General features: G+C 39.7%; 1 protein-coding gene and 1 pseudogene across 1 annotated transcript; both read left to right on the forward strand.

Moving 5' to 3' along the window:
• Positions 1-7,185: 7,185 nt before the first annotated feature.
• OR10W1 (olfactory receptor family 10 subfamily W member 1) lies at positions 7,186-8,130 on the forward strand. Its single transcript, XM_028111114.1, has one exon. The coding sequence runs from the start codon at positions 7,186-7,188 to the stop codon at positions 8,128-8,130; it is 945 nt and encodes a 314-aa protein (XP_027966915.1).
• A 3,949-nt stretch (positions 8,131-12,079) lies between these two features.
• Positions 12,080-12,308, forward strand: LOC114215421 (small EDRK-rich factor 2 pseudogene; annotated as a pseudogene).
• The last annotated feature ends 1,039 nt before the right edge of the window (positions 12,309-13,347 follow it).

Genomic DNA, 13,347 nt, shown 5'->3' on the forward strand with positions numbered 1-13,347 from the left:
AGTAACCATCACCATCCATCCTTTGTCAACTTGGCACCCAGACTCATCTCCTTAAACTATACTTGATCTCATAAAGACAAAAGCAAAGTCATACTTCTACCTAACCTGATACATATCCTGCATATAACCAAAAATGTACTAACCCTTTCCCCGGAAGAGAATGCAAAGTCCTTGGATGATGTTCACCCTTCTCCTTTTTACTCTGTAACTTAAATACTATGATGTAAAGTTAATACATTTTATGTCATATTGTAACGGGATAAGAGAGGGAAGAAAATACACACATACATACATGCAAACATATTCATTAAAAAAATAAAGAAACATGCACAACAATTACAGTCCTCTGCAAATGGTATGTGGTCAAAATTGCTCTTTATAAATCCCTTCTTCCAATACCCATTCCATATTCCCTTTTTCCTCAGAAAGTATCACAGCTTGTTTCGGTTCTTTACTTAGTGAGGTGACCCAAACTTTCCTTCCTGAAAGGTCTGGGACTTTAGCAGTCCTGCTTGAACTGAATTACCATGTTGGTCCATTAATTTTAACCACAAGGGCATGGTAGTGCTAAGAAATCCCAAGGGATCTCCTGTATTAAAGGCATGCTCTTCATTACCTCCACTGTGGAGCAGTAGTCCAAATTTCCCTTAGTAATCAGGATCAATTATTCCAGTCACACATATTCACCTGTTGATTCAGGGCCATGAGGAGCCCAAAGTGACCAGGTGACAGTCTTAATTTGTAAATCAACCACTCACAGAATGAGATTCTGGGTTTGATTTTCAGCAACCTCAGCTCTGCTACTATAGGATATACTGGTCTCTCAGGGGAGACATGGAAGTTTTCAGGTCATTTATGCAATAGTTGAGCTGAGTAACATCCACGCTGGTATTTGACCAAATATTTAAAGAGTGTGGCCTAGCCAAATTAACAAATAAAATTGATTGCTGTGGCCCAGGAAATGACAAAAAAAGGATCTGATATAACTTCAAATCTCAGTGGTATTACTCATGTTTCTATATTAGAAAACTGTGAGGAAATCCTTTTAACAGCAATTTATTCACTAGAAACTTATCATATAAAGTATTACGTCAAAATATGCAGTTATCTAGGTCTTTGAAATACATTGAATTTCAAAAAAATTCTCACTCTGATTAGTTTTAACCTTTAGAAAAAGATTAAAACTTTGGTCTAAGGAGTTATTGAAAGCAGTGTGACGTTCTTTTAAAAATAGATACTTATTCTCTACTCACATTCCTTGAGATCCTGAAAAACCACTGGGTTTTCACACTCAACAGTCAGTGGACATTATTAGATGAAGTCAAAAGAACCAAGTTAGTCCTGTTTTTGCCACTGACTTGTTGGATGCTATACAAATCAGGCCACTTCTCTGCATCTCATTTTCTTAATGAAGGTCTCTGGATGATAGAATATCCAATATCCTCATGCCTGGATATGCTTAAATTTCAGTATTTTTTATTTTAGGCATGCTGGGTTTGTTGTTGTTGTTGTTGTTTTTTCCAGCTTTAGGTTCTTTACTACTTCCACTGCATTTCCCTCTGCTTGAATTGCTTTTCCCCCAAAATTTCATGGCTAGCTTCTTCTCATCATTTATGTTGCAGGTCAAATGTCACCTCCTCAAAGAAGAGATCTTTAAATGACTTTCCTCCTCTAATCACTAACTATCCCTTTAACTTATTATATTTTCTTGATGGGACTCGTCACTATCTGATAATATCTAGCTGACTTATTTACTGTGTTTATTTGTGTGTTTCATAGCAACAATGTAAGCACCATGAAAACAATCTTGTTTGTCTTATCTGTCTTTGTGCCCAGACTTAGACGGTGATGGGCACATCATATTACATAAATACTTATTTAATCAATCAATCTTGATGAACCAAACTCTAAATGAGTGAACCCTAAGTCTGTGTAATTATCAGCTATCAGAAAGAATATGTCCATTATATGTTTCATTGTGAAAGATCTAACAGGCTGATGGAGACAAGAGAAAGAGAAATGCAGTAAGGGTAAAGATATTAAAAATTTGCAAGTTTAATATGGCAAAGTGATATCTGAGCAGGGACATGATTGAACCTATGATGTCTATGTGGTACATTGAATGAAAACGTATGGTTTCTTCAAATCCTGGAAGACCACCCTAAGGGAGTTCTTTAAAAAGTAACAGGAAAGTTAAATGTCTGTCCAGTGTCCCCCTCAATTAGTTATTTTATATACAACCAAGGTTACAAGGTCCCCTTTTTCATATAAAATATAAAATACAGTTTCAGTTCCCCAGGGCAATAATAATTTGGGACTTGGGCTGGCCCAGCTATGACAATCTGGTGAGAGTCAAATCCTTGAAGGAGGAGGCATAAATGACCTTGATTATTGAGCTTCTTAGGAAATTAAATTGGATGCTGAGAATGTTGATAAAGGGTTTAATACTGGTGTTCACTTTGACAAGCATACCACAGATCTCCCTTTGACAGGAGATCCCAAGTGCAAAGACAGTTTTAGTTTGGACTCATTATCTGGTAACAGGGAAGATCAACAAACATCCAACTACCTCCTGGGAGATAGAACTTATGGGGAAAGACCCTAGATAGCAGAGCAATTTACTCCTTTCGGGGTGTTTGTTGGGAAGGTTACTAAAGCCTCTGTCCCCCAGGCTCATGGTCTCTCTCTTCCTCTCCACCTGAGCAGTCAGACCTCAGCTGCTGGCTTCAACCTCTTATGAACATAACTGAGGAGACTGGCACTGTCTCATGATAACTCATGATAATCTCATGATATCTTCTCATGATAAAGGTAAGAGGAAGTCTTTTGCTCCCTCCTTCTAGAGTCACAACATAGCAGGCACTCGCTGACACCAGGCTAAAAAAACAAGTAATGACTTTACAAGTAAAGACTCTAGGATTTTAGAGCTCATTCGGCCCACGGCTTACAGTGTTTCTCTGAATTCCCTTGGAAGCCCTGTTCTTCTGATTAAAAAGGTAATAACTAATCTTAGCCTAAAAAATATTGAAGGGACGGCTAATGTAAATTTGGGTAAAGCTTAAGGATTAATAAAAACCCTTTTCCTGTAAGGTACTTCATTTAATCCTCTGCTATGAAGCAGGTATTATTATCATCCCTTTTAATAGATTCAAAGAAAGGAAAGAAGAATTAACATTTATTATGCAACTTAATAGGTTTCACACATCAAACCAAGTGTTCTAAATACTTTATCCCGTTTAATTTCACCACAGCTCCATTAGGTGAATATTATTATTTACATCTTCTAAATGTGAAGAAATAGAAATTAATGTGAGTTAATCTGCCCCGGTGACATTGCTGTTAATAATAGATTGAGATTCTACCTTGGTCTGGTATTGCCAAATCCACTAACCCCCTTGTTTTACACAATGCTAACTCGAGAAATCGAGAGCCATCCAGTCTAGACTCCTTGTCTTTCCAGAATGCACATGAACAAGGTTTCCCACGACACTCTGGCCACGTGGGGCAGGCCTGGCTGGAGACGTAAGAAGGAAGATGCAGATACGATGTGGAATGTGATTTGGAGACACTGAGGCCGGTGTGGATTCATGAACAGATGTCAGCCTGGGCAGATTTCTGGGGATGACACTGAAGTGCTCTTACCTTGCCTCTGCCCTGTGCAACATGTGTAGTAACAACTTGGAATAACAAGGTGCTGATATGTGGATATAAGTTTCACTCTCTTCGAACCATAAAATCCACTGTGTCATCTGTCCAGGATATGGACACCATCACTCTGCCCACTTCTGTTCTCCTAGCTAATGCCCATTTTTCAGATCTTAGCTTAAATATGACTTCCTCTAGGAAGCCATTTCAGAATCCCCTAATCACAAACTGTGCCAGAACCACATGGTGTATAATCTTACAACGCACTTCTTCTTTATAGCACTTAATCATAGTTTTATTTACCTAAATATAATGGCATACATATAAAAGATATGTAATATATTGTAAATCATTAATACAAATATAAACATACCAGATTCTTTAACAGCTTCTCTCTTTAGGATATACAACTACTTGGCACAACTGTGCCATTTTGATCACCATTGTATGTGGTGGGGCTTAGCCCTTAATCGATACAAAATAAAGGTGAGGTCTTGCAGAAAGGAAGTTAAGATGTAGAGCCACAGATTGAAAATTTTTTAAAATGTCAATCTCAACAACCTAAAGCAGTGAACCAATGTTGAAGGAATGATGATGTAAGCAACTGATAAATTTTCGAACACTGTATCTGAAACTAATGATGTACTCAATGTTGGCTAACTGAATTTAAATTTAAAAAAAAGGAAGGATGAGCATGTTCTGCTTCTCTGAAAATGAAAAAAAAAATGCTTGGACTTTTAGCGTCCAAGTCTGAGGAGACTATCAAAACAATCAAACACAACAAGTGGATTAATCTAATTTTGATTAGACTGAAGAAATAGCCAATGGACCCAGATCTTTTTAAACTTGACCATCCCTGTGATCTGCCCCATGCAGTACACTTCTAAGCAAGTTATTTAAAATGAGAGCATTTCCAGGGCTAAAACTGTAAGACATATCAAAACCATGTCATTTGAGGAATACCAAAAGGAAACTGGGAAGACAATTTAGGGCTACATGATAAGAGCTCTTAGTTCCTGAAGTGTTTCATGGAGAAATTGCCCAATGGTAGAGAAAAGAATGAAACATAGAAGTTACAGAGGCAGGCTTCAGCCATCGCAAGAAAAATCTTTTAGGGAATGATACCATCCAACAACGAAGCAAGTAAGTCAGGAGGTAATGACATTCCCTAGGCTTTGAAGGTGACCTGATGTTCAGATATTGTATGGAAGATTCAAGCTATCTGACAGAGGACTAAACTAGGCAATTTCTGAGGTCCTCTCCAGCACTAAGAATTCATGACCTATAGATAACTCTATTATAAATATTTTATTATAGATCCTGGAGAGCACCATTAAAATGACAGAAGTAAGGTTATCGTAAAACTCCAAAGTCATCATTAGTACAAAGATTCCAAAGCCCTCTATCAGATATAAGTGGAAAACTCGCCCCTAGCTGTGTTTGTTGTAGCTTTCTACATGTTATGTTCCTGAGTGGCAGGATTTTTTCCACAATGCATCCCTAATGTTGGTTACCAAGTTTTCCATGAGGGTTCTTAAATAGGTGATTGGATTATGAAATCATCTTAAAAGTGAAAGACAAAATGACAAAAAGTGTAATGACATGCTTTTCATAGTATATTTATCCATGCAACATATATTTATTGAATGTCTACAATGCATACATTAGGCTTGGTGATATGGGAGATGAAAATGTAACTAAAGGTAGATGGCTGCCCTTGAACTTACGAATACTAATGATCATAGGGGAAGGGAGGGGGAAATGAATGGGAAGAAATCAGAGAGGGAGACAAAACATGAGAGACTCTTGACTCAGGGAAACAAACTGAGGGTTGTGGAAGGGGAGGTGGGTGGGGGATGGGGTAACAGGGTGATGGGCATTAAGGAGGGCACGTGACGTGATGAGCACTAGGTGTTATACACAACTGATGAATCAATGAACACTACATCAGAAACTAAGGATGTACTATATGTTGGCTAATTGAATTTAAATTAAAAAAATAATAGTGATCTGTTATTAGGCTGCTCTTGCTATGGACTATGCATTGTAGTAGATATTTTACATAATGATCTCTTTTAACCCAAACAACTACCCTCAGAACTAAGTATAATTATTATCCCCATTTCTCAAATAAAGAAACTAGAAATTATATATTGCCTAGCATCACAGAGCCAGGACTTGGGATTATGCAAACCACATCATTTAATTTCAAAACTGATCTCTCACACACTGATGCACACTGCCCCTACTCCTCATGTTTTAATAAAATGTTGAATATGACAGATGACATTAGAAATCATTCGGAGCATGATTGAAGTTCAGAAGAGGAACAGAATGAATAAGCGTTCATGCCCTAGGTGCTCTGAGTGTTTGTGACAGTCTAATTACATTTCTCCCTATATTTGTGACACAGAGCTGGGTCTATGTGGTTGATTTATCCTGGAGTGGTGCTTCTGGATGAAGATTTTTTTCTTTAAAGCTCATGAATCGTGGATCACTACATCAAAAATTAATGATGTATTGTATGGTGACTAATATAACATAACAAAATAAAATTAAAAAAATAAAGCTCATCGTAAATAATGTTGAAATTGGGCAAATTGAAACAAGATTACATGTCCCCTGTTTTCCTTCTTGAATATGAGTTGATCTTAGGAAAACAGTGGAATGGATACCCTTTGAGAGTTATGTCTGTTCATCCCCAGGTTTTCAAGGAAGCAAGAAATCCAAGAAGCTGGATTTCCCTTTAGCTCCTTAGAAGAGAAGAAAAATAGATGGAGACTGACTGTCTTTCCTATTTATCCCTAAACTCACAGGAAGGATTCTTAGATCTCCAACAGCTTATGATCACATATTTCCCCATACCGCCACAAGCCAGGAGGAGCCCTATGATAAAACTTTCTGTTTCCTTCAAGTCCTGCCCTTCTCCTGAATAGATATGGATAGAGAGACCAGGAGACGGAGGGCTTTGTTTTCTGAGGTTCATCCCTGAAACTGTTGATCTCAGACCAAGCGAGCTCTTTGTCCATGGCATTGTTTTCTTTCTTCATTTTCCATCCTTTGACTAGCTTTTCAGTGTTACATCCATATATATGTGAGTCAATACCTCAGGAGGCATTGTGTGCAAATAAATCTATGAATGAATGAGTGAATGAATGAATAGCTTCCCGCTCTCACCTTAATGACCCCCGCTTTTAAGAATTCCTTGACACTTCTTGTGAATTTACTGAAAGAATTAACTTTCATTCCACTTCCACTAAAAATCATTTTGAAGGCCATAAACTTCCTCTGCCTCTTTTTCTCAAAAAATTCTTACACAATTTAGGCCAGCTCTTGAAACTTAGAAATTAAGTTGTAGATACTTATGTGAAGAGACTTGATTAAAGAGGAGGAGAAAAGAGAATTAGTTCTAATAATTCTAAGTTTCTAACTCCAGACCTGATTAGATTAGATCATGGCTCAGAGTGTGAACTAATATGTCGTTGGTTCGATTTCTCCTTCTGTCTTTGTAACTCTTGGCAGAGAAACTCTGTTAGCTCAATGATCTGGGGAAATCATTCACTGCTGATGGAATTTGTGTTCCTGGCCTATCCCACGCAACCAGAGCTCCGTGTCTTGTCCTTCCTTGGAGTCAGCCTAGTTTACACCTTGATTATCAGTGGGAATGTCCTAATTATAGAGACCATCCAGACAGAAGCCCGTCTACACACACCCATGTACTATTTCTTGGGCAGCCTCTCAGGAGTGGAAATATGCTACACCGCTGTGGTGGTGCCCCACATCCTGGCCAACATCCTACAGTCAGAGAAGACCATCACCCTCCTGGGCTGTGCCACTCAGATGATCTTCTTCATTGGGCTTGGCAGTGCTGATTGCCTCCTCTTGGCCTCCATGGCCTATGACCGGTATGTTGCCATCTGCCACCCCTTGCAGTACCCCCTCACCATGACTTTAACTCTCTGTGTCCGCTTGGTCATGGCCTCTGTGGTCATTGGCTTGTTCCTGTCCATACAACTGGTGGCCTTCATCTTCTCTCTGCCATTCTGCCGGGCTCAGAGTATCGAGCACTTCTTTTGTGATGTGCCACCTGTGATGCGTCTTTTTTGTGCCCGCAGCCACATCCATGAACAGTCAGTGCTTGTGGCAGCCACACTGGCCATTGCCATGCCTTTCTTCTTCATCGCCACTTCCTATGTCTTCATTGTTGCTGCCGTGCTCAAGATCCACTCAGCAGCGGGGCGTCACCGGGCCTTCTCCACCTGCTCTTCCCACCTTTCTGTGGTCCTGCTGCAGTATGGCTGTTGCGCCTTCATGTACCTGCGCCCCAACTCCAGCTACTACCCTAAGCAAGATCAGTTCATCTCACTGGTGTACACTTTGGGAACACCAATGCTCAACCCACTTATCTACACCCTGAGGAACAGTGAAATGAAGGGGATTCTGGGGAGAGTTCTTACCAGGAATTGCCTCTCCCATAGCAAATAGGGGAGCATACAACCTTCAGGCAAGGGTTTGATTCCAGCTCATGCAAATCTCCATGCAACTGGGATTTCTCCCAGATAATGTTAAAAGTTATCTTTTAAAAATGGTATAAATTATCTGGATATCATGTTGCTATGTGTGCCAGAGACCTTTAAAATGCTTCTACTATTTCATTCAGTAATTCTCTTCTAGAAAGGAAATTAACAAATGAGCATAACAATAGAAAGTGACAAGTGTGACACTGCATCTCAGGTATCAGCTGGAAAGAGATGGCTCATTCAATAAATTTTGACTGAAAAAAATAATAAAAGGATTATATATAGAAGTATGAGTAAAGGAACCAATACGGGTGGCAACACACTTTCATCCTAGCAGTAGCAGGAAGCCATGATCATCCCTAGACCTCACAGACATAAGAGGGTACAGTATTATCAGAGACCTGTAAGATCTAGGTTTATTGAGAGAAAACACTTGGCAAGAACTGTGGGTTTAGGGGGAAAAAGCAACTATGGCCATGCAAGGAGAGAGCAGGGAGATAAATACCCCAATCTCTCTCTGCTTGTACCCTCCTAACCCTTGCCTTGTCTCCCATTGGCCAAACCCAGCTGGAGGCAAGAGAATGATTCAGTTCTCAGAAATTAGCCTTTTGGAGCAAGACAAGGCAGAAAAGGACGTTGAGAGTTAGGGGCAAACAGAGCATAACCAGAAAAAGGTTGTTTCCTATACAGTATTTTGTGTAGAAATGAAAATACGTTAACAATCCAATTTCCCCATAATAAAGTATGGGCTAAACAACTAATGTATGAAAGAATATTGTTCATACCCTCTGCCCCCTGATGCATGTCCTCCAACCAAGCTTTATTTTCTGGAAAGAGTAAAAGTAGCTTCCATGCTCAATTACCTTACTGAATTCCTGTTTTCCTGGTAATATTTTGTTATCTTGTCAGCTGTTTGGAGTTTTTAAGGGGATAATTTTTTTGTGTCTTTTTTAATATTCTCTATGTCATCTAGCATTTTAGGTAGTAATTGACTTCTCAGTAACAAGTACATTTATCAGTGATATTCTACAGTCAATAATCCCTAATTAGGTATATAATTAAAACAGTGGTTTTCATGCAAGTTTACAGACAGGCAATGAAAAAGTTTTGTGGAAGAGCACAGGCCCTGGGTTTGCCTCTTTCTACCTGTGTGATAAGGAAAAAAAAAATCACTTAAACCCTCTGTGCCTTGATTTCATTTTCAATCACATGGAGATTACAATAAACCTATCATTTAAGGATCAAATGAATGAATACAGGTTTTATAATGAGCCCTATAAATATATATCAACTATTATTGTCTTACTATTGCTACTATTACTGGCGCTATTGTTATTTGGGGTACACAGAGGTAAAATAAAGGGAAAGAATTGGAGAGAATATCTTCACAGGTGATGTTATGGCCAGTTCCTGCAGCATCTTCTCTACACTCCTTGGAATGTTCTGCTGAGCTCATCAAATAGAGTTTATTTGAGTTCTACACCATTTTCAGCCTTCAGGGGGATTAGCAGTAACAATGAAAGGTAAATTTACCTGAGAGAAATCCTTCTTTTTGAGATTTACCAAAAATTTAAGTCATTTGAGATACTTTGAGATGGGAGAATTGTATTTTAATTTGTAATTTTTGTAGTAGTAATGAGTGTAATGATTTTAAAGGAAACTTTTCCCATTCTACCTAAACCTATTGAAATGATTAACAAAATACATATACTGTAGTAACTTTGGGCTGCTATAACAGAATACTGTAGACTGGGGTGGGGGGGAAGCTTAAATAGTAGCATCCAACTCTTGGTTTTGGCTCAGGTCATGATCTCAGGGTTTTGAGACTGAGCCCCACATCAAGCTCCACACTCAGCAGGGAATTTGCTTAAGGTTTATCTCTCTCCCTCTGCCTCTGCCTTTCCCCTGCTCACATGTGTGTTCTCTCTCTCTCTCTAAAATAAATAAATAAGGAAATAAATAAATAAATAAAATCTTAAAATAAAGAAAAAAACTATGGTAAGTTCTCCATAAACATGAAGCAGAGAAAACTTACAGTTGTTAGTAAAGATTGAAGCCATGAGACCTACAGGCAAACTGGGAGTTTCATGCCACTGACCTAAAGTACCAATTAATTATTGATATAAAGCAAACTGCTCCAAAATTTAATTGTTTGAAACAATAACTACTTATTAATGTTCACGATTATATGGTATGGTTTGGCTGGGCTCAACACAATGGTTCTTGTGTTCTGTGTTTGCTAGGGTCACAATAGTTGCATTAGGCTGGGACTTTGGCTGGGGCTGAATTATCTAAGACGGCTTCATTCACATTGTTGATGTTTTGGGTGTTGGTTGCACCTTTCTCTCTCTCCACATGGTATTTCACCATTTAGGGGTCCCGCACGAGCTTCTTCATACAGTATGTGGATCCAGAGATTGAAAGTAGAAGCTACAATGGTGCCTGGGTTGGTTCTGTCTGTGAAGTGTCTGCCTTTGGCTCAGGTCATGATCCCAGGGTCCTGGGGTCAAGCCCTGCATTGGGCTCACTGCTGAGCAGGAGGGTCTGCTTCTCCCTCTCCCTCTGTGCTCTCTCCCTCTCTCTCAAGTAAGTAAATAAAATCTTTAAAAAAATAAAATAATAAAATAAATAAAGTGGAAGCTACAAATGTCTTGTGGCTATGCTAGCAAGTCCTAGACCTTCATTTCTGTTTCATTTTATCATGGAGGAGGAGGAGGAAGAGGGTGATAGTGAAAATGATGGTGATAATGACAGCCGAACCCTACATGATCACTTACATGGTTTGGTTCATTTATCCTTTCCAAAACCTTAGGAGAGGAATATCATTATTATCCCCAATTCACAGATAAGGAAACTGAAGCACGGAAAGTTTAAATTACTATCCAAGGTAAAAAAAAAAAAAAAAAAAACAGTAAGAGACATAGCCCGGGATCAAACCCAGGCAATACAGCTTCTGAGGCCACACATTTTTAATCAAAGATGGTCTAATGCTCTTCCCAGAACTGTAAGTGCTCAGTGCCCAGTGCCCAGTGCCCAGTGAAGCAAACAGCAAGGAGACTGTGTTACTTGAGACGCGGGGTGAAACAGAGAGCAACAGACGGTGGTATGGTAGGAGATAAGACAAAATATGGCACGAGATAAGATAAGAAATTACACAAAGTCAAAATCATGGAGCAATTTATAGACCATAGTAAGAACTTTGATTTTACCCTAAGTAAGATGCTAGGTCACCGAAGAGATTTGAGCACAGTGGAGCATTATCAGGCTTACATTTTAAGCGAATCACTCTGCCTGCCGAGTAGAAAATCTGCTATTTTAGAGGAAAGAGGAAGGGATCAGAATCTTATTAGGCATCTATTGTAACAATCTAGGCAAGTCATCATATTTTGGATGTCTTTTGAAGGTAAAACCAATAGAATTTTAAACAGACTGGATGTGGGGTGTGAGTGGAAGAGGGGAGTAAAGGATGACTCCAAATTTTTTTGACCCATAAAAGTGGAATAATGAGATGCCATTTACTAAAACTGAGAATCCTATGAGAAAATAAAATTTAGTGCAGAAAATCAAGAATTGTGTTTTGGGTATGTTGCATTTGAAATATATTTTGGATATCTAGGTCAGAAGAAAGGTGGTTGGTACCATCATAAATTCACAATGATCAACACGTGGGTGGTACTTCATTACACCTCCCTGTCCTTATTTGCATCCTCCTCATTCTCTGTGGCTGGATTCTCTTTATTGTCCTGACACCCAAATGTCGGTGCTCCCCAGGGCTCAGTCCTTGGTCTTCTTCTTTCTGACTTCACTCACCTCTTAAAGTAGTCTCGCTTGATACCATGGTTTTAATATAGTTGTAAATGTGGGGACAGAACGAGGGGACGCAGCGGAGGCAGGCCGGAGCCGCCGCCGTGGCCATGACCCGCGGTAGCCAGCGCGAGCTCGCCCGCCAGAAGAATCTGAAAAAGCGGAGCGCCTCGGTTAAGAGAAAGCGCCGAGCTGACGGGCTCTGGGCGGCCGCCCGCAAGCGGAGGGACTCGGAGATCATGCAGCAGAAGCAGAAAAACGCAAACGAGAAGGAGGAACCCAAGTAGCTTTGTGGCTTCGTGTCCAACCCGCTTGGCCTTCGCCTGTGTGCCTGGAGCCAGTCCCACCACGCTGGCGTTTTCTCCTGTAGTGCTCACGGGTCCCAGCACCGATGGCATTCCCTTTGCCCTGAGTCTGCAGCGGATCCCTTTTGTGCTTCCTTCCCCTCAGGTAGCCTCTCTGCCCCTCGGCCACGCCTGGGGGCGAGGGGGTTACCCCTTCCCAGTGTTTTTTATTCCTGTGGGGGTCACCCCAAAGTATTAAAAGTAGCTTTATAATTTCAAATATGTATATATATATATATATTTGTAAATTTTTATATATGTAAAATTACCACAATTGCCTGGCATAGATTAATCATTCAGAAATTATTAGCGTTATTAGCTATTACCCCTACGCTGGAGCTACAGCCCACAGCAGATTTCATGATATTAAGCTTGGGCCAGTTTGTCATTGCATTACTGTGGAGTGTGCTTGATGATGTAGTATTGAACTTGTCGTGGTTGATTCGACTGAACTCCAGAAACTGGGACTTTATCAAGGAGTCCCCATAAAAGGCAAATAAGTCTGTAAAGATCATTGATATTGTGTTTACCATAATTGAGTTAATTAGATACCATCATTGGCAAATAAGATGCATGAACTTTTCATAGCTGATTTCCATAGAACTTTTCCTGATGTTTTAAAACGATACGGTGCACTTTAAAAATATTTATTGTGCGGACGCCTGGGTGGCTCAGTTGTTAAGCGTCTGCCTTCGGCTCGGGTCCTGCTCCCGGGTTCCTGGGATTGAGCCCCACATCAGGCTCCCTGCTCCCAGGGAAGCCTGCTTCTCCCTCTCCCACTCTCCTTGCTTATGTTCCCGCTTTGCTGTGTCTCTCTCTGTCAAATAAATAAATAAAATCTAAATATATATATATATATTTATTGTAGTTCTAAAAAAATGTACTATGGTAAGAACAGAACATGAAATTTATCCTCTTAAAAAATATGAAGTGTACCATACATCATAATTACCTTCTAAATCATACAAAAATATCCATGTAAATGGAGCACAGGGGCAATAAGAAAGTGTATAGGATGACTAAAGAAATCAAAT

The sequence above is a fragment of the Eumetopias jubatus genome, unplaced genomic scaffold (assembly GCF_037043125.1).
Source record: "Eumetopias jubatus isolate StellerSeaLion01/CBP00866 unplaced genomic scaffold, mEumJub1_p1.0 scaffold_13, whole genome shotgun sequence".
NCBI lineage: Eukaryota > Metazoa > Chordata > Mammalia > Carnivora > Otariidae > Eumetopias > Eumetopias jubatus.